This window comes from Saimiri boliviensis, chromosome 14, assembly GCF_048565385.1.
Source record: "Saimiri boliviensis isolate mSaiBol1 chromosome 14, mSaiBol1.pri, whole genome shotgun sequence".
NCBI classification, from domain to species: domain Eukaryota; kingdom Metazoa; phylum Chordata; class Mammalia; order Primates; family Cebidae; genus Saimiri; species Saimiri boliviensis.
The window spans coordinates 55693723-55720575 of NC_133462.1; the positions used below are offsets into that span (position 1 = coordinate 55693723).

Below are 26853 nucleotides of genomic sequence, written 5' to 3' on the forward strand. Positions count from 1 at the left end.
TTTGGTTATTACATAATTACTACTGTAATTATATAATGTATTGTTTTTATTATAGCCTAAAGAGAAAATTGTTATTTCTGTTAACTGGACACCATTCAAAGAAGGCCGAGTAAGAGAGACTATGACATTTCTTGTAAATGATGTTCTGAAACACCAAGCTATATTATTAGGAAATGCAGAAGAGCAGAAAAAGAAAAAGGTAATGTTTTAACTATTCTGTGATTTACTCTAAGAAAGTGTTTTATGTAAAGCTTATTTTGATAACAGGCTTGAAGTAATATTGCTTATTTAAAGATAATAGTAGCTACATTCTTAATTGGTATATTTTGCTTATTTTTGCAGAGGAATCTTTGGGATACCATTAAAAAGAAGAAAATTTCAGCCTCTACAAGTCACAACAGAAGGGTTTCAAATATTCAAAATGTTAAAACATTTAGTGTTTCCCAAAAAGTTGACAGAGTTAGGAGCCCACTACATGCCTGTGAAAATCTGGCTATGAATGAAGGTGGTCCCCCAACAGAAAACAATCACTTAACACTTGAAGAAAATAAAATACTCATATCACCTATTAGCCCTGCATTCAGTGAATGCCATGGTGCAACTTGCTTGCCACTTTCTGTACGTCGATCTACTGCCTACTCATCTCTTCATGCATTAGAAAATAGGGAACTATTGAATGTAGACAGCGCCAATGTTTCAAAAGATAATTTTAATGAGAAAGTTGTATCTGAAACTTCTTTTAATTCCATAAATGTTAGTGACCAAAGTGGAGAGAATAATAAACTTATTCTTACCCCAAACTATTCTTCAACTTTGAACATTACACAAAGCCAAAGAAATTTTCTAAGTCCAGATTCTTTTGTAAATAACAGCCATGGAGAAAATAATGAACTAGAATTAGGGACATGTCTTTCATCAGACATGTTTATGAAAGATAATCCAAAGCCTATGCTTTTGGAATCAACAACTGCACGTGAAATGTATCAGAAAATTTTAAGTCCGGATTCTTTCATAAAAGATAATTATGGACTAAATCAGAATCTAGAATCAGAGTCAGTTAGTTCCATTTTATCCCCAAATCAAATGGCATGTATGTGTACATCTCAACAAACATATAAAGTACCATCATCAAATGAAAATTCTCAAGTCCCACAATCTCTTCAAGACTGGAGAAAAAGTAAAGTTTTCCCATGTGTTCCTGAATGTCAGGGTTCAAAATCTCCCAAAGCTACTTTTGAAGAACTGGTAGAAATGAAGTCAAATTGCTGCAGTTTTATAAAACAAAATCAGCCTAAATTTCCTGCAGTTAAGGATATTTCTAGTCATAGCCACAATAAACAACCTAAGAGACGCCCAATACTTTCTGCCACTGTTACTAAGAGGAAGCCCACCCGTACCAGAGAAAACCAAACTGAGATTAATAAACCAAAAGCAAAAAGATGTCTCAACAGTGCAGTGGGTGAAAATGAAAAAATAATAAATAATCAAAAGGAAAAAGAAGATTTTTATTCTTATCTTCCAATTATAGATCCAGTATTAAGTAAATCTAAGAGTTATAAAAATGAAATAACACCGTCTTTGACAACAGCTTCAGTTGCTCGGAAAAGAAAGAGTGATGGAAGCATGGGAGATGCAAATGAGAGAGTTGCGGTTACAGAACATACAGAAGTGCAAGAAATCAAAAGAATCCATTTTTCTCCCTCAGAGCCTAAAACAGCAACTGTTAAGAAAACAAAAAATGTGATAACACCTATTTCAAAATGTGTTAGCAACAGAGAGAAATTAAGCCTGAAGAAGAAAACCGGTGAGTCTTGTTTATAAAATCTACTGAAGCAGGCCAGGCGCAGTGGCTCACGCCTGTAATCCCAGCACTTTGGGAGGCTGAGGCAGGCAGATCATCTGAGGTCAGGAGGTCAAGACCGGCCTGGCCAACATGGTGTAACCTCGTTTCTACTAAAAATACAAAAAATTAGCCGGGTGTAGTGGTGCGCACCTATAATCCCAGCTACTTGGGAGGCTGAGACAGGAGAATTGTTTAAACCTGGGAGGCGGAGGTTGCAGTGAGCCGAGATCCTGCCACTGGACTCCGGCTTGGGCAACAAGAGTGAAACTCTGTCTCAAAAAAACAAAACAAAAAAAAACAAGTATACCTGTAAAGGGCATATTCCTTTTGGTTTAGTAAATCTGCTATTGATAAGCTTGTGTTAAACTTTTTACTTACGTATTTGCTAGTACATTTCCTTAGCAAATGTGAATACAGCTTATGTGACATCTTTTACCTGTTAACTCTTTTTCTTTGCTTTTGCTGTTTCCTATGGATATGTTCTGATCAGTAACAAATTATTTGATTATAAGGAACATACTTATTTGAACTTCCTACAAGATGTACAATATAAGATGGATGAATGGATAAGTGAATAAATGAACAAATAAGCCACTGAAGTGTTGACACTCACACCTGCTGTTTGTTTGAGGCAGCCACCTGGTTGAGCCTTTTTGCCAGAATTAGAATTCTACGTGTTGGGTATCTGATTTCTGAGCCTGTGTGAGAGGCAATTAAGTCACCAAAAGTGGCTCTTTGTACCTCTGAGAAATCCAAGGAATCAGAAAAGGCAATTTTTCTAGCTACATTTATTTGGCTGATACGGTGCCTACTGTGTGAGGTGCATTTTTCTAGGCACTGTGTACACAGGAAGGAAAGGTATCATTCCCGTCCTCAAGTTGCATTCAGTCCTGTGATTTTGCTTTGCTCAGGGAATTACAGAAGCAGAAGGTTTGTGTGTAAATTGCAAGAAATTTACATTTATATTTTCATAACGTAATGGTTCCAAGAAAGACTTCCAAAAGAAGAAAATGGTTCCAGGTAGAGGGACTAATTTCTGTAAGATTTCAGAATGAGGCATTTCTCCTTAGAAATTTACTTTTTAAATGTTCAAATTCATAGAAGATTACAATCTAATATTATGTTGCAATTTAATTATATTCCTTATTTTCACAATTGATAGAGGTTTGAGATCCTTTTAAAACAAGGGTAGGCAAACTGTTCCTCTATTGGTCCAGATAGTAAACATTTTAGGCTTTGCAGGCCATGTAGATCTGCATTGCAATTACTCAACTCTGCTGCTCTTGTAGGAAAGCAGAAGGTGGCCATAGACAATGTACAAATCGGTGAGTATGGTGGTGGTTCAGTAAAATTTTATTTATAAACACCAAAATTTGATTTTCATGTAAGTTTTGTGTTTTATGAAATTTTATTTGGACTTTGCATGGGGTATGTAGTTTCGTATTAAATATTAGCTTATATTTAGTAGTAGTGCTGTTGTGAAACCTGTTTTTGAAAGAGTAAACTGCTATTCCAATAGGTTATTTACTACTGTGATTTGTATTGCATTTTCTTTGGTAACCACCTGGCATTATATCAACCATCCTGGTGACATACTTGGGAATCAGCCTATTATTCTCTATCACTCTTCTAATAAGTTGATATTAAGGCTTGTTGCTTCCACTGTTAAAATAACTCTCCTCTGATTTGTCTCCCTTGACTCTGTTTTAATTTGTCTCACCATATCTACTATGGGTCATTGCAGTAACTGCTTTGTCATTTTCTCTTTCTAATCTTGACCCTGCTCATTCCATTGTCCATACTGTTTTCTTAAATATAACTGAGGGTTTTTACTTCCTTGATTAAAATTCTTTGCTGGCGTAGTAGGTGCTTCAAAGTGATTAATAGTGGAGTCTCTGTAGCTATACTGCCTTGGTTCAAATTTTTGCTACTTACTAGCTTATGTGACCTTGACCACGTGGCTTAATTGCTCCCTCAGTATCCTAATTACCTACATTGTGGTAATAATAGTACACTTCTCATAAATTTGTTCTCATAATTATGTGAGAAAAAGATTATGATAGTGCCTGGCACAAAGTATTTAACTATTAGCTGCCACTATTATTTTTAATATTGTTGAAATCCTCCCTACCTCTTCCAGCCTCTTGCATGTCATTTCCTACATGTATTCTTTGCTTCATCCTTATTGCAGTTACGGCAACAGGCCACATTCCTCATGCCTGATTTTAATTTCACGAGTTAACTCAAGTAGACTCCTGTCTGGGAAGGCTCTTCTACCATTTATAAACTTCTTTTTTACCAGACTGAAAACCACCTCAGGGCTGGGAGCATATTTTTCAATTCTGCATATTCTCAGCACCTAGCAAAAAGTCTGGAATATACAGACACAATAAATTGTGGTTGAATCTAGACTTTAGCCTCTATAAACACAAAATAAATTATAGTTTATGGTCTGTAACTTCTGTATGTTGGTTTGATAGAACACTGAATTCATGGCATTAGTGCCTGGAGCACAGTGGTTATTAAGTATTTGCTAAATGAATATGATTGTGAAGAATCCAAAGTAACTTTCAAACCACTGGGCTATTTAGGGAATTTATTTTATATTTCAATGCTCTTAATTTTTTTTTTCTAATTTATTTTAGAATTTAAAACTCCAATTTTTAAAACAAGTAAAAGGACAAAACCCATTATCGCTGTGGCACAGTCTAATTTGACCTTCATAAAATCACTAAAAACAGGCAAGTATTTATTATACTTAAACTCTCTGAAAACATGACATTGAATGAAGCCTTAATTGCATTTCACATGGAAATGAATTGATTTTTGTTGTTGAATAAAAGCCTGGAAGAATTGTTAAGTGTGTATTAAAATGACAAGATATTCTGTCAACTTCCTGTTTGTTAAAAGAAATAAAGACCCGCTGGGCATGGTGGCTCAAACCTGTAATCCCAGCACTTTGGGAGGCTGGGGCGGGTAGATCACAGGTCAAGAGATTGAGACCATCCTGGTCAACATGGTGGAACCCTGTCTCTACTAAAAATACAAAAAATTAGCTGGGCATGGTGGCACGTTCCTGTAATCCCAGCTACTTAGGAGGCTGAGGCAGGAGAATTGCCTGAATCCAGGAGGCGGAGGTTGCTGTGAGCTGAGATCGCGCCACTGCACTCCAGCCTGGGTAACAAGAGCAAAACTCCGTCTCAAAAAAAAAAAAAGAAATAAAGACCAAATGTTCAATAAATCAGTAGGGTCACTATAGTAATCTATTGTATATTTCAAAATAGCTGAAAGAGAATAACTCATGTTTCTAGCATAAAGAAAAGACAGATATTTAAGGTGATGGCTATCTCAAGCACAGTGATCTGATTTGTATCAATTCTATGATTATATGATCACATGTACCTCAAAAAAAATGTACATCTATTATGTATCAATTATAAAAAAGATATTCTATCAGACTTTAATGCAATTGACTCATGGTAGTTTAGTATTTTTAAATAACCAGGAAATACTGCTTTACTTTTCCACATTTTGCCCTTATCACATTTCATAACCAAAATGCTTTCAGCTTTTTCCAGGAAGTAATAGAAAAGCAAATATTGTTTACTGTTTTAAAGATGGTATTGCTAGTAAAAATGGCTTTTAATATATTTTGTATAATAAGAGAAATTTTCTTATGTAATAACCTAATTGTATTCTTAGATATTCCCAGACACCCAATGCCATTTGCTGCAAAAAACATGTTTTATGATGAACGCTGGAAGGAAAAGCAGGAACAGGGCTTCACTTGGTGGCTAAATTTTATATTAACCCCTGATGACTTCACTGTAAAAACAAATATTTCTGAAGGTAAACCATTATATTAATGTTTAAATTTAATAATATTTCTAACAGGCAAAATTTTTAACATTTATCATTCTTTAATTTTATATGGTTATTGTATTATAATTAATGGCATAATTCACTGTTCATTAGCCTAAATGCTTATGTAGATAAGAATTTTTACTTACATAAATTTATATATGTAGATTTTTTCATACCAAAATTACTGAAATATACTTTTTCTTCTCTATTCTCTCCTGCCAGTCAATGGAGTCAGTCCTGTGTGGCTTGCCCACTTTGGGCATATTTTCCCCACTGTTAAATACCTTAGTTTAAGAAGTATGTTGGAAAGATATAGGATTATGAGGAAACTGAACACCAATTCTTATGAGGAATTTTTTAAACATTTCAGTGTTTATTCTAGAAAAGAAAAACCTTGGGAAAGGGACAAAGTAGAGATGTGCCTTTCAAACATTTGAAGTGTTTTCTTGTGAAAGAAAGGAACCTTAACTTTTGTGCAGCTCTTGCATAGAAGTTATAGGAGTCAATTTCAGCTCAAGATAAGGAAAAATTCTTATAAATGTTAAAATTGTCAAACCATTATATAGGCTAACTTTTTAACTGATGATTTTCCTCATGTCCTGGCATTCAGACAGACACTAGTTTATTTTTGTCAGAGAAGCACATGTATAGGATTCTTTTCTTTTTTGGTTTTGGAGATGAGGTCTCACTCCCTCACCAAGTCTGGAGTGCAGTGATGTGATTACTCTTCACTGCAGCCTCCATCTGCCAGGATCAAGCAATCTTGCTCCCTCAACCTCCCAAGTAGTTGTGACTACAGGTGCATGCCCCCATGCCTGGCAGTTTTTTTATTATTACTTTTTGTTTTTGAAGAAACAAGTTCTTGCTGTGTTACCAGAGTTGGTCTTGAACTCCTGGGCTCCAGTAATTCACCTGCCTTGGCCTCCCAAAGTGCTGGGATTACAGGTGTGAGCAACTATACTTGGCTGGATTTTTGTATTAAAAGGGTTTTTAATTAGATGCTCTATAAGCAGTGATCTTAGAGATCACGTTAAAAAGAAAAAAAAAAGTTATTTTTTTTCCAAAAAGGAAGCAAAGCCCCATTTTTAGTTCTCTTCTTAAAAGAAAATTTGTTTTATAAAAGTTTACATTACATTGCAAAATTCAACTGATTTTTAAAAATTATATTTCTCAGAAACTTGACTTTCATTAATCGTAAAGAAGATGGGAACAGATAAACCAGTTAGGTTAATTCATTAGTCTGGATTAGAGATAATCATGTTTGAATTTATGTGATAGCAGAAGCAGTGAGAAGTGGTTAGACTTGGAGTACATTTTGCAGGTAGAGCTAATAGGTTGCAGTGATAGACTGGCCTAAGGAGTAAGCTTGGTGGGGGTGAGGAATAGATTCTGTTTTTATCATCTGAAATTACATCTTATTGCTGGATTTAAGAATATGTAGAGATACTGTTTAACCAGAAACATTCTTTCTTTTGTTTTTACCCAGTAAATGCTGCTACTCTTCTTTTGGGAGTGGAGAATCAACATAAAATAAGTGTTCCTAGAGCACCTACAAAAGAGGAGATGTCTCTCAGAGCTTATACTGCTCGGTGTATGTTAAACAGACTACGTCGTGCAGCATGCCGTTTGTTTACTTCTGAAAAAATGGTTAAAGCTATTAAAAAGCTTGAAATTGAAATCGAAGCTAGGCGGTTAGTTGTTCGAAAAGATAGACACCTATGGAAAGATGTGGGTAAGAACATTGCAGAAATCTTGACATTAATTCTTTAAAAACATTCAAGAGATTTTGTGGTTTTTTCCCTCCAACTTTATTGACATATAATTGACAAATGAAAATGGCATATATTTAAGGTATGCAACATGATGTTGATATGTATATATATTAATAAACTATTATAATAAGCTAATTAATATACCCGCTCACATAGTTACCTTTGTGTGTACGTGTGGTGAGAACATTTAAGAAGTACTCTCAGCAAATTTCAAGTATATAATTCACTTTTTTAAACTATAGTCCTCATGGTATACATTAGATCTCTAGAATTTATACGTTCTGCATAACTGAAATTTTGTACCCCTTTGACACCATCTCCCCAACTTCTCTACCATATTCCCTGGCAACCACCATTCTATGTGCTTTTATGAGTTCAACTTTTTAAGATTTCACATATAAATGAGATCGTACAGTATTTGTTTTTCTGTGCCTAGGCTATTGCACTTTGCATAAATGTCCTCCAGATTCATCCATGTTATCACAAATGATAGGATTATTTTTAAGACTAAATAGTACTTCATTATATATAAATACATATTTAACATATATATGCAAACACACACACACACACACACACACACACACACCCCACATTTTCTTTATCCACTTATTCATTGATTGACACTTAGATTGATTCCATATCTTGGATATTGTGAATAATGCTGCCATGAACATAAGAATGCAGAAATCGCCGGGTGCGGTGGCTCAAGCCTGTAATCCCAGCACTTTGGGAGGCCGAGGCGGGTGGATCACGAGGTCAAGAGATCGAGACCGTCCTGGCCAACATGGTGAAACCCCGTCTCTATTAAAAATACAAAAAATTAGCTGGGCATGGTGGCGCGTGCCTGTAATCCCAGCTACTCAGGAGGCCGAGGCAGGAGAATTGCCTGAACCCAGGAGGCGGAGGTTGCAGTGAGCCGAGATCGCGCCATTGCACTCCAGCCTGGGTAACAAGAGTGAAACTCCGTCTCAAAAAAAAAAAAAAAAAAAAAAAAAGAATGCAGAAATCTCTTTCAGATACTGATTTCCCCAAAAGATTTTGTATTTCAAAGCTAGGTATAAATGCTTTAGCTTTGCTGCCAAAAATCCCACATACTTAAATATAATCATGTATATTTAAGGCTAAAAGTGTATTTTATTTAAATTAACTTATTTCATATAAGCAGTTATCGTTTTTTTTTCCCAGTGATACACTCTCCATGAAATTTTATTTTTTATCTCCATTTGATTATCCATTTGAACATATTTGCCTTTGACATGTATTTCAGGAGAACGTCAGAAAGTCCTGAATTGGCTGTTGTCATACAATCCTTTGTGGCTTCGAATTGGTCTAGAGGTAAGCACACAATTCAGATTTTGAAAACAATATATTTTTATTATACATTTTTTGTAGAATAGACTCATTTTATTAAAATGTGGTTTTACGTATAAAAGTTATAAAATCATTAGGTTAGCCTGATTCATCTTTTAGTGTAAAATGTAAGACCCATTAATAAATGCTTATTAGGTATATAGATTATGCCATTATATGTTAGTACACCGTATTGTTATACTACATTTTACTGTACAGTCTCTTAAGTAAACATAATTTGGTACTGGATGTAATGAACAACTATAGTAAACTCATTTTTGAAAATTTACAAATGCAAAGATAAGGCTGCTTTGAATAAATTTTCTAATTTAAATTTCTTAAAACCCAGTGAGGTATGTATTATTATTTCCACTTCACTAACAAAACAGAAGCTGAGATGTTAAAGTGACTTGCTGTATACCAATTAATTGATCAGGAATTGAACCTATACCAATCTGATGGAATAGTACTCATAAAAATGTCATCAGGATTTCCATTATTTATGCAGTACTTGGCTCTGTAATATCTAGAATGTTAAAACCAATTTAATTAGAAAGCTACTATTAATAATTAACTGTTTAAAGATAATTTTTATTAAAAATATCTTCTGTGCATCCTTATTATTTAGTATACTATATGTTTTCACATTTTATTTTTTTTTAGGTTTCTTACCTTCTTAATGTGGGATCTCTCATTACGATTTTAATTTATTCCAGGTTTCAGAATAGAAGAGTCTTTGGGACTGAACAGGATCTTTGTAATAATCTGGCTTTTATATACCAATAATTTGAGGCCCAGAGAGAATAAATAATAGGCTTACTGTGGCTACACAGCATTATGGTGTCATTGCTGGGATTTCTTATTTCAATTCCAGTATCCCCCTTTAAATAGTTGACAAATTACATATCAACTGGCTCTGCTTTACGCGTGAAAAAATTCTGGAACCTCAATTGAAATAGAGTTCCCATATTTGGGACATAGCTTTTCTGTGGCAGAAATAAAATCAAGAACTTTGGGTGGAACCTTGCAATGCTTTTTAAAACCTCTTCGATGTAATTTGTATCATCTCCACCCACATTCCATTGGCCAAAGTGTATTACCTGGCTAAGCACAAACTAGGTAGGACTGTATTAACTTCCCACATGTCATAGCGAATTTATGGCAGGTGGTAGGGATGTATAATCTTTTTACAGGTATTACTATATATATTTTATATATATATATATAATATATATACTTATTACTATACCCTAGGATTCTATAAATAAATGGCCATGACCTTTGAGGATTTTAAGAAAGTTTCAAAGGCCGAAAAAAAGTAAATGAAGATAAATACCTCTATTTTGATAGGTATTAATATTTTTCCATTGTTTAATCTTTATATCTTATCAGTGTAGGGTCACAGAATATGATTTTTTTTTGTTTTTTTCTAATTGCTTTAAAAATTATTAATAATAAGCAAGCTAATGTTAAACTCATTTCACATTTAAGTCATTGATTGTAAACAGATCTGAACTTTCCAAATTATCTTAGATGATTTGCAGATGTTTTTCTACCTTGATAACTATTATAAAAATTTGAATATTTAGATTTCTGTCATATCTTCATGATGTACTTAATGGGACAGTTAAAAATAAATTTGAACAATATGCCTATATTTGATAGTTCTTTAACTTAAATGAAAAAATTAAAATAGAAATATTGCTTGTCAGATAATTAAGACTATCTTAGTCCTGAGCTTTGCCTTTTTTCGTTATAAAGTATACCATATACACTAAAAACTACATAAATTATATATGCTTAGTTTAAAGATGGTTATTTAGCAAATAACCATGTCATTTAAAGAAGAACTTTGCCAGTTCCTGAGGTTATGGTCTGTCATTCATCAGTCACATCCCTTTGTTTCTTAGAGATAGCTTAATTCTGACTTTGGCTTTAATTTCTTTGTAGACAGTTTATGGAGAACTCATATCTTTGGAAGATAACAGTGATGTCACAGGATTGGCCGTGTTTATTCTGAGTCGCTTACTTTGGAATCCTGATATAGCAGCTGAGTATAGACACCCCACTGTTCCTCATCTGTATGGAGATGGTAAGTATCTCTGCCTCTCCTACATTCTCTCCACACTACACATAAAGGTTTCTTGTCATTCTTCATGTTTCTATTTACATTTTCCTTTCTCAAAGGAACCAATCTAGTAAGTCTCTGTTTCTAGTACTTCCCTTCTTCCACCCTCATTCCCCATCAATTCCTCCATCACTATTTATAATTCTATTTGTAGTCTCTACCCATTTTTCCTCCCAGTAGGTTGTAAGTCCTATGGGGGTCACATTTGTTGTAGTGTGCTACTATATTTCTAACACCTATGGTAGTGCTGCTATATAGTAGGTATTCATTAAATGTTTGCTGAGTAAGACCAACTAAATCTCTTGATGCCTCTGTGCCTGTTTCCTCACCTATGAACTGAAAATATTAAGTGGTACGTACCTGTCCCATAGAGCAATTGGGAGGAATAAATGGATTTATACACATAAAGCACTAAAAAAGGCACATCGTGTTTCATTTGTGCTAGCTACCCAACTAACTTTTTTTAACTAACACATTATTATTATTATCATTATCATATTTTAAGGTGAAACCTACCTTTCATAGATTAACTTGCTATGCTTTTTTGTACTTTGTTTAAGGTCATGAAGAAGCTTTGTCCAAATTCACCTTGAAAAAATTATTGTTGTTGGTCTGTTTTCTTGATTATGCTAAAATTTCCAGACTCATTGATCATGATCCTTGTCTCTTTTGTAAAGATGCTGAATTCAAGGTATAATTTTCATTTTATGCTTTATATTTTGTATTTCCCATTTAAGACTCTTTCTTGCTTTTATGGTATATTTTCTCTTTAGAAAAAAAATCAGTTTTCCAAAGAATAATACTCAGAGGAGTAATATAGGAATGCCTCTCTAGTGAGTTCCATCAGTAATTCTAACCATCCCTGATTTTTATTGATTTACCTTTGACCAGCACATCATTGTTACTCTTAATTTTTACTGGAAAATGGATTAAACTATGGTTCTGAAGATTTAATTTTGGGGAAAATTTCTTTCCTAATTTTGATGGTAGCATATTATCAAATTAATCTAGTTTTTATTTTTTTATTTTGACGGAGTCTCACTCTGTTGCCCAGGCTGAAGTATAGTGATGTGATCTTGGCTCACTACAACCTCTGCCTCCAGGGTTCAAGTGATTCTTCTGCCTCAACCTCCTGAGTAGCTGGGACTACAGGCATGTGCCACCATGCCCAACTAATTCTTGTATTTTTAGTAGAGACGGGGTTTTGCAATGTTGGCCAGGATGGTCTCAAGCTCTTGACCTTGTGCTCCGCCTGCCTCTGCCTCCCGAAGTGCTGGGATTACGGGCATGAGCCACTGCCCCTGGCCAATGCTAGTATTTATAGTGTATTATTATGAGCAACTTTTAGAAAGGTCTTAAGTTGGAAATGTATGCAATTTACATTATTAATGTATAATATGGAACTTTTTATATTACTATTTTATTTGTATATGTACATAATGATTTGGAGGATTTGTTTTTATTATAAGCAGAATTATACTGGAATATAATATCTGGAATTTATTTCTTTATAGGCAAGTAAAGAAATCCTTTTGGCTTTTTCACGAGATTTCCTAAGTGGTGAAGGTGACCTTTCCCGTCACCTTGGCTTATTGGGATTACCTGTTAACCATGTTCAGACACCATTTGATGAATTTGATTTTGCCGTTACAAATCTTGCTGTAGACTTGCAGTGTGGCGTGCGCCTTGTGTAAGTATAAGAAACAGAATTATTTTGCTTAATGGAGTAGATTAATATTTTCTGGAAAATACTTTTTTTTTAAATAATTATTCAATCTTGCTCTTTCATGTAGTAAAATAAATTTAGTATTGAAAAAATTATGGTTTCTTTTTCAGGGAAATGTTACATCAATGTTTTGTCCAGAAACCTTGTCTCCTTTCCACACCATTTTTCCTGATGGCATGGTACTAGGGCTCATGGATAATAATTACTGATGTCTCAGAATAGGAGTTGGGAAGAGCATTAAACTAATGAAAATATCAAACATTGAAATAACACTTTTTATTGACAGTGATTTCATGAGTTTTATATCATTCAAGACCATTTTTAGTAGTGTCAACCTTGTTTTGCATATGAGGAAAATGAGATGAAGTGGTAGAATAGATTGCCAAGGGTTTCCACAGTGGAATCGAGACATAAACTCATGAAATCTGACTTCAGATTTCACAGTATTTCCTCAGTAGCAAACTGGAATGCTCAAAATTGGCTTTGGTATGTATACTGGATAGCCAGTTTTGCTTTGGAAGGAATGGACTTTAGCATTTTGCCATGATTGGCCTCTTCAGGATACCTGGGTTGAAGATACTCGTTTTATTTCTAGGGAATTCTCCAAAATATGTTACATCCTTATCAGGGAAGCACTTTTGGGATCAAGGCAAGAGATTTCTTTAAAGCATTGAAAGTGTTTTCTCTGTGTATTTAGGAAGTTGTTATGCCTCAAAACAGCTAGTTAAATGTTGATGTATGGGAAGCACAGATTTAATTGTCTTTATAAAGTATCTCTGCAACAGTTAAAACTTAACCAAATTCTTTACCTGACCCTGGTACATTTTTGTCAGATTTTAATTGCTTATTTTGTAGCTAAAATTAATTGCAGGCAGTCTTCATGTTAAAATTCAAATTGTTTAAAAACTCAACTGAATAGGAAAGAAGTTCTTTGGATATAATTTTAAATTTCTTTGTTTCTACTAGAGATAAATTTAGAGTATAAACTAAAAACCTTACATCCATGTTTCATGGAAACCCATTGAAGGAACTGAATATTTAGAGAAACAAAACAGAAGAGAAAACTCTGGGACATAAATGTTTTCATATATTTGAAGGGGACATAAATGTTTTCATATATTTGAAGAACTGTCTTATACTCAAAAGTGATTAGATTGTTCATGGCCAAGCAAAATAATTATGCATGAACAATGAAACATTCAGGAAGATCAGTGTGGGTTTGGTATAAAAACTTGCCAATATTCAGACATGTCTGTAGGAGGAAAGCAGTTCATAGTTTTGGAAGGTTCGAGCAGAGGTCAGAGGACCACTTGGCTAGAATGGAGGAATTGTTTGACATTTATGGGGACGAGATCCTAGATTTTTATGAATCCCCAGTTTTTCAAAAACAATTTACATGTCCTTTGCTTTCTTTTATGCTAAATTTCCATGAACGTTCTTTTCTTTCTGATGAGTATTTTCATCAGTTAATAGTCTTTTGAACATTACTACAGCTTTGTCTCACTTGAGCAGTTCCATACGAGCTAAGATCATTTTGTTTAAAATATTTCATGTTATTTTTTTAGTTGGTTAATTTGTTTATTCCATAAATTCAAGTCACCATATCAGTATTATGGCCAATAGGAATTCATGTTTTTATACTTTTTCCACTTTCTAGGGGGAACAAGGATTGGTTTAATGCTGAGGGCTATTTTTCCACAAGGAAAGCCCCCAATTCCTTTTTTTTTTCTTTTCTTTTTTTTTTTTTTTTTTTTTTTTTCCTGTAACTGAGTCTCGCCCTGTCTCCCAGGCTGGAGTGCAATGGGATGATCGTGGCTGACTGTAGCCTCTGCCTCCTGGGTTCAAGTGATTCTCCTGCCTCAGCCCCATGAGTAGCTGGGACTATAGGCGCCCACCACCACGTCTGCCTAATTTTTTGTATTTTTAGTGGAGACGGAAAAATACAAAAATTTTGGGGTTTCACCATGTTGGCCAGGCTCATCTTGAACTCTTAATCTCAGATGATCCACCCACCTTGGCCTCCCAAAGTGCTGGGATTACAGACATGAGCCACCAGGTCCTGCCAGAAAGCCTGTTTTTATGCTTTAACAGGAGTTACTGAGGACTTAGAAATGTTAGATGTTGATGTTATCTAGTCGGTTAGGAATTCTGAGTAGTTAAGAGATCGATCTTGCATAATCAAATTTCTGTTTTGTTAAGTGTCAGCAAAATGACTGTTTCATAGATCTTTAAGTCACTTGAGAATGCTTTGTAATAGTTACTCTATTAATGCCATAGGTGATGGGTTGGTCTACAATTGATTGGATGGTTGGCCCCGAATTATCTTAAGTCTCTTTCTAGCCTTTAGAAACTGTGGTTCTATGAGAAATTCTGCCAGCTTTTTGTTACAGACAGTAATCAGTTGGGGCTTGCTTTTTTCTGGGGAAATATTAAATATTGTCTAGTGAATAAAATACTAGTGGTCAAACAATATTAGGAGTTTGAATTCCAACTGTGGTATACCTGTCTTTGTTAGGCAGATACTCAAATATTCGTAGAGTAATTAGGTATATATGTATGTATATTATTTATATATAGTATATATATTACATAAATATATAAAGGAATTACTGTGGAAACTAGTAAAACTGGATTGTATTTCTCATCTTACTGCTGCCATTACCAGCTCTATAACCATCGGCAATTCATTTAAGTTCTACGGGCCTTAGTTTCTTCACCTAACAATATCTAATGGTGGGCTTTACCATGATAACTAAAATAAGAAAATAAACCACTTGCTTGATATGTAGAATATAGTACATCCCGATAAATAAATGTGCTTCCTCTCTGCCCTACATCTTTCCTTTCTTCTTCTCTGTAGAGCCCTGTTCGTTCATGTATGCATTTATGTGTGTATGTCTTATTTTCTTATCATCTGTTCAAGCAATTCAATCCCAGACTAAGTACTCTACTTGCCAACTATAGAGCAACAGAGTTTTGAGATACTTTTTGAAGTCTTGCTTATCAGAAAACCCTTAAACTGCTGGGATTTACGTGGGAAATAACTATATTTCAAGGAAGGGTTTTTTTCCATATATGTTTTTATATAACAGTTTCATCTGAAACATTTTATTACTGCTAGGCGAACCATGGAACTTCTCACACAGAACTGGGATCTCTCAAAGAAACTCAGGATTCCGGCAATAAGTCGTCTTCAAAAGATGCACAATGTTGACATTGTTCTTCAAGTTCTTAAATCACGAGGAATTGAATTAAGTGATGAGCATGGTAAAAACTGAGTAGAGCTAAAACTTATTCTCCTCACTGAATATTGATATGTGCATATATTATGCTAATGGACAACCTTTTCTTTTATAGGAAATACAATTCTGTCTAAGAATATTGTGGATAGGCACAGAGAAAAGACTCTTGGGTTGCTTTGGAAAATAGTGTTTGCTTTTCAGGTATTATATATTTGATACATCTTGCACTTTTTATCAATTTTGAATACTGATTTAAAAAACAATTTGAATCTAATAAAGAATAACAACAATAAGTATCATTTAATAACGTTTATTTTGCCTCAGGAACTGTGATATATGCTTTATACATATATATATTTAATTCTTATCTTCACCACACACCTGCAAAGTAGGTGTTAAGTCTACCTCTCAGATGAGGAAACTCAAACTACAGTTTACATCACTGATAAATCTCATGTGGCCCCAAATCTCATGTTCTTAACCACTGAACATTTTATCACTTCATTGTGGATGGTATTTGCCTTCGGGAAAAAATGGACTGTTTTGTACTAAAATATCCATTTCAGGCACTTTATTTTCTTTGATTTTTTAACTTTCTGGGTTAAAAAATCTACACTTTCTCTAAAAAGATGATAATTACTTTTATTTCTGTGGGTCAAAAATAATATATGGAAAATATAAAGGCATTTATCTTTTTGTGTGTTTGTTTTAGGTGAATATTTCTCTTAATTTAGATCAATTAAAGGAAGAAATTGCCTTTCTAAAACACACAAAGAGTATAAAGAAAACGGTATCTCTATTGTCGTGCCATTCTGATGCTCTTACTAATAAGAAAAAAGGCAAAAGGGATAGTGGTTCCTTTGAACAATATGGTGAAAACATAAAGTTATTGATGGATTGGGTAAATGCTGTTTGTGCCTTCTATAATAAAAAGGTACGTTTCTTTGTTTTTGTTTAACCCAATATATTTTAATAAATTTTGGTAAAAGTCAGTTAAACTTAATTCATAAAGTCTTTTCTTCAATTTCTTAGTTCATCTGTGTAAGCAAACTTTTCCTCAAATGAGTAACTGTGTTGTATACCATGTTTCATCTAATCAGTCACTAACTGTATGATACATGATAATTTTATCACTAAGAAAACAAAAATATGCCCTAGATGGAAGTCTTAGTAGAAGATGCTTGCGTAGAACTGGGACATAAAAGGATCGTATCATTATGAAGGTCAATTCAAATAAGCCCACGTGCAGAACGGGACAACCAAGAACTTATCACTAGATAGAGGAAGAAAAACAAAATTCGAGTCTTTCTATAATCATTTGTTAGGTTGATACTGTATTTCTGTATGAAGTGTACTTCTTAATGTAAATATGTAAAAAAAAATTTGCCCTAAACACATGGATAAACTATCTGGTAACAAATAAAAAACAGAAACAGTGATACAGGGTATGTGTAGCAAAATACGGTATACCTTGCAATGTGGTGATACTTTGAAGAAGTTATTAGTAGAAAAATGTTAAACATATGGATAATCTTTTATGTTTTAACTAAATACTGGACAGCTAAAGATCGTCGGTATTAATTAATTCCACATTTGGAATTTGCATACTAGCTAAAATTTCTTTTTAATGCCTAAAATAGTAGTTGCAGCATTTTGTGGTCATTAATTGACATGTGTGAATGCCTAGGTACTCATTACCAGTTGATGTCAAACAAGGTGGTGCTCTTTTTGTTTCGGCTCTTGCACTGTAAACAAGTGTCCTTTTTGGAACCTATTTAGCATTGTGCTTTTTTGCATTTTTTGTGCTTGTTGTTGGTGATTTCCCTGTTTAAAATGGCCTTCATGTGTAGTAATTAAGTCCTGTCTAGTGTACTTAAGAGAAGACTGTGATGTGCCTTTATACAGAAAATACATGTGTTAAATAATTTTAATGCAGGCCTGAATTATAGGGCTGTTGGCCATGAGTTTAATGTTATTGAATCAGAAACACACGTAAAACAAGGTTATGTGTGGATTGGTTGATAAACGTATTATAACCAGAGGTTCACAGGACACTATCTCTGTATTTCCCCTCTGTGCGGTGGTTCAGCATTCACAAATGTAGTTTTCACAAATAACGAGAGTCCACTTTCATTGCTAATTGTTGTAGTTTCCTAAGACTACCAGAGCAAATTACTACAAACTATGTGGCTTAAAGTAGAAATTTATTCTGTCACAGTCCCAGAGGTTAGAAGTCTGAAATCAAGGTATTGGATGTGCCAGGCTCTCACTTAAGGTTCTAGGGGAGAGTCTGTTTTACTTCTTTCTCTTAAATGTTAGAGGTTACCAGTCAAACTTGCCATTTCTTGCCTTGTAGATTGTCACTCCAGTCTCTTCCTCTATCATTCACAGGTGTTCTGCAAACCATTGTATCTATATTACTTTCTAAATGCAGTTAATTGTTTTTCTGGTGTTTTCAATCAGGTGGAGAATTTTACGGTGTCTTTCTCAGACGGCCGTGTGTTATGTTACCTGATCCACCATTACCATCCTTGCTATGTGCCATTTGACGCTATATCTCAGCGCACTACTCAGACTGTGGAATGTACGCACACTGGTTCAGTGGTATTAAATTCATCATCTGAATCTGATGAAAGTTCTCTGGATATGTCTCTTAAAGCATTTGATCAGGGTTAGTCCCTTTTTGTTAATTAACTTTTCTGATTCTTTGCCATGTCTGATTTTGGGCTACAAACATCTAATTTCTCTTTTCCTCCTGCATAATAGAAAATACTTCAGAACTATACAAAGAGCTCCTAGAAAATGAAAAGAAAAATTTTCATTTGGTTAGGTCTGCAGTTAGAGACCTTGGTGGAATACCTGCTATGATTAATCATTCAGATATGTCAAATACAATTCCAGATGAAAAGGTAAGTAAAAGAAGAGTTTCTTAATTAATAATTCAATAATAAAGCCTCAGAAGATGATAGTGAGTACTATATTCTCTGCTGACATTCTGTTTTTATCTTTTGTGGTTTTTATTTCAGGTGGTTATTACCTATTTGTCATTTCTTTGTGCAAGGCTTTTGGATCTTCGTAAAGAAATAAGAGCTGCTCGACTCATACAAACAACATGGAGAAAATATAAACTAAAAACAGATCTCAAACGCCATCAGGTACTCCTAGAATATGAAACCACTATAGTGTGAATTATACTTTATAAGATATCAGTTGATTGATTTTTGACATTTTACATTTTACTGATGTATGACATCATTAAGATAAATTTAATAATTGTGTATATATATTTTGGGTTGGGGAAGTATGAGTATTTCTGCCTAATTGCTAATATTCTTTTCATTTGATATGTCTTCCAGTCTCTGTCCACCTCTTCACTTAGTCTGTTCCAGGGGAAGAGGAATAACTTAATCTGCTTTTTAAATTTGTGAGGAATATGTAGGGATGCTTGACTCAGCCCTTCCTTTCCTCTTACTGGAATCTAACCTGCCTCTAGAGAGCAGGAGCTTTCCATTAATTTTTTATTCTGTGCTCTGTGAGGCTTGACCTCAAGTAGTGCTGCCTGGGCCTGGGCATCAAGTGTTTGATTTTGTGATTTAATTAGTAAGCTTACTTTGTTTTCCATGAAGCTGTCTTCTAGTTTATCCTTTATTAGTTTTAAAAGTGGTATTTTGGTTTCTACTATTAATTTTTCAAAATGCTAAGATCTGGGCATAAGAATAGAGTTGTCATTTATTGTTTCCCTTTGTGACCCCAATAGTACAAAACTTTTATTAATGTGAAAAAAGTTTTCTTAAGTTCTGAGAAAATTGTTACTTTTAATAACCTAAGAAATGCTCTCCTTGATCAAGTTGAACAAATGTTTCAATCATTTTGTCTCCCTATTCCATCTACTAATTAGCATTATATTTATTTATTTGGAAAACTTTTTTTTTTTAAGTAGCCATGCCTAATAAAATTTATCATAAATATTTCAGAAATGTGTTCCACCCAATATTCCTTCTCAAGTATGAAATATGCATCTGTGATACAATTCTTGGTAGCTGTGTAAAACAGCTAAATTCTGGCAACTTTTAAACAGAATATATGTTTTTTTATACCACATTAGACTTGGAATTAAGAGTAATTGAAATAATTTGCTTTTACCATACTCAAAGTCTTCATAGTAACGTCTGAGAAACAGGCAGTATCTTAACACTCACAAATGGTCTTTTCTGCTACTCCATATGCTCTGTGCCCTATAGTGCCCCTCAACTCAGGATCTGCCTCCCTACCGATATATCACAGAATAACTTCCTGAAAACTTTCCTAAAACAATTCCCCTAGGAGCTTCCAACAGTTCTAGCGGAATTGTTTTAGGAAAGATTTCAGGAAAGTGCCTCTCCTGACCAGTCCTCAAGCTATTTGATTCACCCTTTGGACATTGCCTTAAATGAGAGTTTTAGAATTACAAGAGATAGATATATATGTATTCTGCTTTTATTTTCTGCTCAAGATAGCCTTCAATTAATCAGATTTTTTTTTTTCTTTTGGAGACAAGTTCTCACTCTGTTACCCAGGCAGGAGTGCAATAGCACAATCTCAGCTCACTTTGAACCTCCTGGGTTCAAGCAACTCTTGTGCCTCAGCCTCCTGAGGAACTGGGATTATATGTGCATGCCACCACACCCAGCTACTTTTTTTTTTTTTTTTTTTTTTTGTAGAGACAGGGTTTCACTGCGTGGCTTAAGCTGGTCTCGAACTCCTGGCCTCAAGTGATCTGCCTGACTTTGTCTCCCGCCATGCTGGGATTATATGAGCCACTACACCCAGCCTTAATCAGATATTAACTGTAGAATTTTCTTAGCTTTTTGCTGGTGACATTCCTTTTCTTGATTTCTTTAATGCAAATAGTAGAAGTTTTCATTTTTTGAAGGACTAAATTAAGAGAAATTTCTAGACTTATGGTTAAACTTCTTGGACCCAGTCAGACCACTACTTCTCTCCTTTCTCTTGGTGACCATACTCCCTCTTTTATACAATTACCTCACATTCAATTATATCTTTCCATTTTCTATTTAGAACGCTAAGCAGCAGGCTCCCTATGTTCTTACAAGCTACGAAACGTATAAACATTAACTTGAAATAGCTATTTTTCAGTTTTATATTTTGCTTTTATGTTATTATACTTTACATAAATCTGTTAATAACAGAGTGGCTCAAACTGACAAAGAAACTTTGGCAGGTAGCTAAAGTTACCTGTTGAACTATTTAAGCATGCTCTGGTACGTTACAGCTCTGTTTTTCCTGTCAACCAATAGCCATAAACTTCAAAGCAAAAGAAGTCCTAGAATTTGTCCCTATATATGTATGAGGCAAGATAAAAGAAATAAGCTGGTACCTAGCTGACTCAACAACAGTATAATTAAACAGGTTCAGTGACCACAGGCATGGAAACCTTTATCATCAGTATATATAAATTTTCGGATAGTTGCTAAATTTGGTAATATATTGCCTCTTCTAATTTCTTTGTTTTTCATCTTTAACTTCTCTAATGGCATGTAAAGTTGTATTTTAGTGCTATAGAGATGATGTAAAAACCGAGTTAAGTTACAGTTTACTTGAACCTATTTTGTCCATGAATGTCCTGACCCTTGCAGCTTTTGACTCAAATGTAATATACTTCTGAACTGCAACATTTCAAAATTTTATTTATGTATTTATTCTAGTAGGGGTGTGCTTTTAACTTGAGCCTCTACAGCCTAAAGGCCATAGGTTTCATAGGGGCACCATTGTAAAATGGTGTTAGATGACTTAATCGGCTTATTATATACATAATTCCCCAGCCCAACTTTATAATTGTTTACTCTTTCTCCCTATAGGAATGATCCAATGTATATCCCTTACCACTGTCTAGTATTTGTGTTTCAATCTATTGATCACCTTTTTTATATGTAAAAATAAGTTTGATTTATTTCCATAACTGTTATTAATAACAGTTTGATTGTATTCTCGTATTGTACAATTTTCATGCACGAATAACATCCACTGATTGTTATTAATTAATAATTGGAATTATAGCTAATCTCTCTGTAGAGCCTACCCTTACACGGTGGACCGTCTCAGATAGCAACACAAAAAAATTGCCAGACATGCCTGCCCTAAGTTGTTCCTTACCACCAGAGGAAATAATTCATTTCTAGTCTCCAATTTCAGTGAAGTAAAGTGATAAATCTAGTGTTGGACAGTATAGCAAAGTTACTTTAAAGCCAGACTTACTGGTTCAAATCCTGGCTGTATTCCCAAAAAACTAACAAGCTACTTCACTCATTGCCTCAGTTTTCTACTGATCATAAGAGTAGTATTTGTCCATTTGTTTCTTATGTTGTTTGTTGTGAGATTTAAATGGGTTATTCATGAAGTGTTCAGAATGGTGCTGGACATAGAATATGTTATTATTTATAAAAATTTATTATCAGAAGTAACAAATAGAGATGTGGGGGGTGCTGCCCTCTAACGTAACTGGGTAGCTGGCACCTCTTTGACCATTAGTGTTGAGCATCTCAGATACCACTCCTCATAACCCAAACCATACTCTTTCTCTTGAGCCTCTATGGCCTAAGGCCACAATGTATTCTGTGCCAAAGAAGTAGGTATTTTGTTTCTCCCCTTTAGTATTTTCCTTTGTTCAAATTGTTAGCATTCTCTCACTTTTTTTTTTTCATACAATCCACCCCTTTACTAAAAGTCAGTCATGAATTCAGTGGACCCAAATCTGAGAAACATAACACATTACACTTCAAATGGCCTTTATTTTGATTCCTGAGAATCTGTGATAGATCAAACCTGTATGATCTTTATCTTAGACTATTTCTTAGGAATCTTTGTTTCATCATGCAAATATATCTGCAAGCCAACCTATTAGGCCTTTTGACATGTCTAGAATTATCAGTATTCCAAAGATGAACACAGTAAGTGTGGGGGTGTTTTATTTCCAGGATGAATTTGATTGATATTTGACACATAATTATCTTACAAAGAATAATTTAAGGTTTTAACTGAGTGTTTAATTTACATTTGCTGACTTTTTTTTTTTTTTAATTTTAGGAGAGAGATAAAGCTGCAAGAATTATTCAATCAGCTGTAATCAATTTCCTAAGAAAACAAAGATTGAGAAAAACACTTAATGCAGCTCTTATCATTCAGAAATATTGGCGAAGAGTCTTAGCACAGAAAAAATTATTAATGTTAAAAAAAGAAAAGCTGGAAAGAGTTCAAAATAAAGCAGCATCACTTATTCAGGTATAGTATCCTGGACTAATTTTTTAATTTAAAAAATTTTAATGACATTTTTTTAAGAAGGCAAAATGTGATGAAGTTTTTAATGACTATATTTTAGTAATCTTTATCGAATACTTAATTTAATGATTATTTAGTACCTGAAAAACTCTTATGGTGTTCGGCAGAAGGCTGAAACATAACTGAAATACATTTGCTCTGAAAAAGCAAACATTCTAATTCCATACCTCTCACTGTCTTCTTTGTTGCATCTTCTACTCAATGGAACGTGCTGGCATACTCAGCCATTCTGTTTTGTATATCCACATAACCAACGAGGTTCTCTTTTTATCTTTGCCATGAGTCCTGGAAAATGGACAACTGTACTCATTTTTCTCTCTAATCCACTTGGTTGGCGTGTAAAGTGCTTATATTTAGTCTATAGAATACTTATTTTTTTTTTTTAGGAAAAGATATGTCATATCGACTTTAGATAATAGATATTGTCTTTACATCTATGTAAGTTAGTTTTTCACATTAAATGATATTTTAATAACATTAGGTGAATTATTTAAATTTACTATTTGTAAATACCATTGAAGCTTCACTCCATAAATGTATCTGTTTTATAAATTTGAAAGTTTTTTTATCTGGCTATCATTATTGATAAATGAGAGGTTCTCTGACTTAAATAATTGTCCTTTTGAACCTTTTTAAAAATGTAAAATGCTACACGTAGAAAATTGTCCAAAATAAAAATATAGGGCCTAATGATTTTTCCCAAAATGAATACCAATGTAAAACCACCTAGGCCTAGAAATTACCAGTGTAGCAAAAGGCATTTTTCAATTAACTCTCCCATTCCAGCTCATTTACCAATAATCATGCCGTTTTCCTGTGTTTTCTTTAAATACTATAATTTAGTTTTGCTTACTTTTTGAATTGTTATAGATGGGTTCAAGCCATATAAATTCTTTCATATGACATCATTACATACATTTTTGAGATTTATCAGTGTTGTTGAGTATAGCTGTAGTTTAATTTTTTTTACTTAGCATTCTGCCCTATACTTGATCTGTTCTATCGCTGATGAACATTTGGCTTTCCAGTTTTGAGCTCTTATGATTAAAGGCTTTATGAACATATCTTTTGGTCTGAAATGTATTCATCTGTCCAATTGTAATAGGAATACAGTTGTTCTATACAGGCATACCTCGTTTTATCGCTCCTCCTATGATGGATCTGGATAAAGTAAATTGAAAACCTTCTGGAAAGGATTCATCATTTTAGGTGACATCAAAAACCTTAATGATTCATAGGAGGTCAAAATATCAGCATTAACAGGAGTTTGGAACAAGTTGATTCCAACCAACTTTTATGGATGACTTTGATGGGTTAAAGATTTCACTGGAGTAAGTAACTGCAGATTTAGTAGAAATAGCCAGAGAATTAGAATTAGAAGTGGTGCCTGAAGATGTGACTGAATTGTAGCAATTTGAACAGCTGAGGAGTTCCTTCTTATGGAGGAGCAAAGAAAGTGGTTTCTTGAAATGGGATCTATTCCTGGTAGCCAAGTATGGTAGCTCATTCCTATAATCTCATCAACTTGGGAGGCTGAGGTAGGAGGGATGGCTTAAGGCTAGGAGTTTGAAAACAGCCTGGGCAACACAGTGAGACTCCACATAAAAATCAAAATAAGCTGGGCATGATGACTCACGCCTGTAATCCCAAGCACTTTGGGAGGCCAAGGCAGACAGATCATGCAAGGTCAGGAGTTCATGACCAGCCTGGCCAACATGGAGAAACCCCATCTCCACTAAAAGTACAGAAATTAGGCAGGTGTGGGGGCACACTTCTGTAATTTCAGCTTCTCGGGAGGCTGAGGTAGGAGAATTGCTTGAATCCAGGAGGCAGAGGTTGCAGTCAGCTGGGGTCACAGCATTGCACTATAGCCTGGGTGACAGAGCAAGACTCCATCTAAAAATAAATAAAATAAAATAAAATAACTAGCCAAGTGTGGTGGCACACGCCTATAGTTCCAGCTACTCAGAAGGTTGAGGTGGGAGGACCCTGGGAGTTCAAGGCAGCAGTGAGCCATAATTGCACCACTGCACTCCAGCCTGGGTGACACAGTGAGACCCTGACTGTTAAAAATAAATACATATACGTATATGTGTGTATGTGTGTGTGTGTGTATGTGTGAGTGTGTGTGTGTGTGTATACATGCATATATACATTTTGTAAAATTTATAACAGTATATCAGTTTAGTTGATAAAGCAGCAATAGGGTTTGAGAGGATTGACCTCAATTTTAAAAGAATCCCTACTATGAGTAAAATGCTCGTAAGTGGCATTTCATGCTATGGAGCAATCTTTTCTGAATAAGGAGTCAGTCAATGCAGCAAACTTTATTGTCTTATTCTTAAAAAATTGCCAAAGCTACCTTCAATAACCATCATTCTGATTAGTCAGCAGCCATCAACATTGAGGTAAGACGCTTTACAACTAAAAAGATTCCAATTTGCTGAAGGCTCACATGGTTCTTAGCATTTTTAGCAGTTCAGTTGTTTTAAATTTAGGTATGTACATTGCAGTTTTTTACACATAATGCTTTTGTACACTTAATAGACTATAGTATAGTGTAAAGATGACTTCTGTATGCATTGGGAAACTAAAAAATTTGTGTGACTGATTCACTTTATTATTTGCTTTATTGTGGTGGTGTGGAACTGAACCTGCAGTATCTTTGAGGTATGTCTGTATATATTTTAACTTTAGTATACACTGCCCCAGAGTTTTTTAAAGCACTTGTAAAGATTTAAAACCCACCAGTTGTTTATGACCATTCACATAACTTCATGTCTACCTTAACATTTGGAAATTGTCTTTTTCATTTTAGCCATTCTGGTGTTTGTGTAGTAGTATTAAGAGTAGTTTAGGCCAGGCGCGGTGGCTCAAGCCTGTAATCCCAGCACTTTGGGAGGCCGAGGCGGGTGGATCATGAGGTCAAGAGATCAAGACCATCCTGGTCAACATGGTGAAACCCCGTCTCTACTAAAAAATACAAAAAATTAGCTAGGTATGGTGGCGTGTGCCTGTAATCCCAGCTACTCAGAAGGGTGAGGCAGGAGAATTGCCTGAACCCAGGAGGCGGAGGTTGCGGTCAGCCGAGATCGCGCCATTGCACTCCAGCCTGGGTAACAAGAGCGAAACTCCATCTCAAAAAAAAAAAAAAAAAAAGAGTAGTTTAATTTGAATTTTCTTTATTAGTGATTTTGAACAACTTTTCCATTTTGGAAATCTTTTGTGAAGTATTATTTTGAGCATCTTTTTAAACTGTTTTTTTTTTTTGCCTTCATGTGGATTTATAAAGGAACTTTATGATTGCCATTAGACCTCTACTTTATATGTGTGTTATATCTTCTTCCAGACTGTACCTTACTGTTTTATATCTTACTAATGAAATTTCTTGTTTTTATTTTATGGTTAGTATTTTTTTGTGTATCGTTTAAGGGGTGTTTCTTTATCTTAAAGCCTTGTAAATGTACTCCTGTGTTATACTCTACAAGCATTAATGTTTTGTTTTTCTCATTTTGATCTCACTTAAAATTTATTTTTTAGGTGATTTGTTTTTTGAGGACATTTAAAAATTATATATGGATATCCAGTTG

The 26853-nt window shown here is 34.4% G+C and overlaps 1 protein-coding gene across 2 annotated transcripts in view; it reads left to right on the forward strand.

Annotated features, from left to right (window-relative positions):
• The window catches only part of ASPM (assembly factor for spindle microtubules), a 63737-nt gene that overhangs the window by 2428 nt on the left and 34456 nt on the right, over nucleotides 1-26853 (forward strand). For both annotated transcript variants that reach the window (XM_074384320.1, NM_001279984.1), the window contains 16 exon segments: nucleotides 56-199; nucleotides 343-1804; nucleotides 4489-4584; nucleotides 5546-5692; nucleotides 7194-7439; nucleotides 8750-8817; nucleotides 10783-10924; nucleotides 11521-11651; nucleotides 12475-12650; nucleotides 15808-15953; nucleotides 16044-16129; nucleotides 16641-16862; nucleotides 18392-18599; nucleotides 18695-18837; nucleotides 18955-19083; nucleotides 23012-23206. In XM_074384320.1, coding sequence (XP_074240421.1) covers nucleotides 56-199; nucleotides 343-1804; nucleotides 4489-4584; nucleotides 5546-5692; nucleotides 7194-7439; nucleotides 8750-8817; nucleotides 10783-10924; nucleotides 11521-11651; nucleotides 12475-12650; nucleotides 15808-15953; nucleotides 16044-16129; nucleotides 16641-16862; nucleotides 18392-18599; nucleotides 18695-18837; nucleotides 18955-19083; nucleotides 23012-23206 — 3741 coding nt within the window.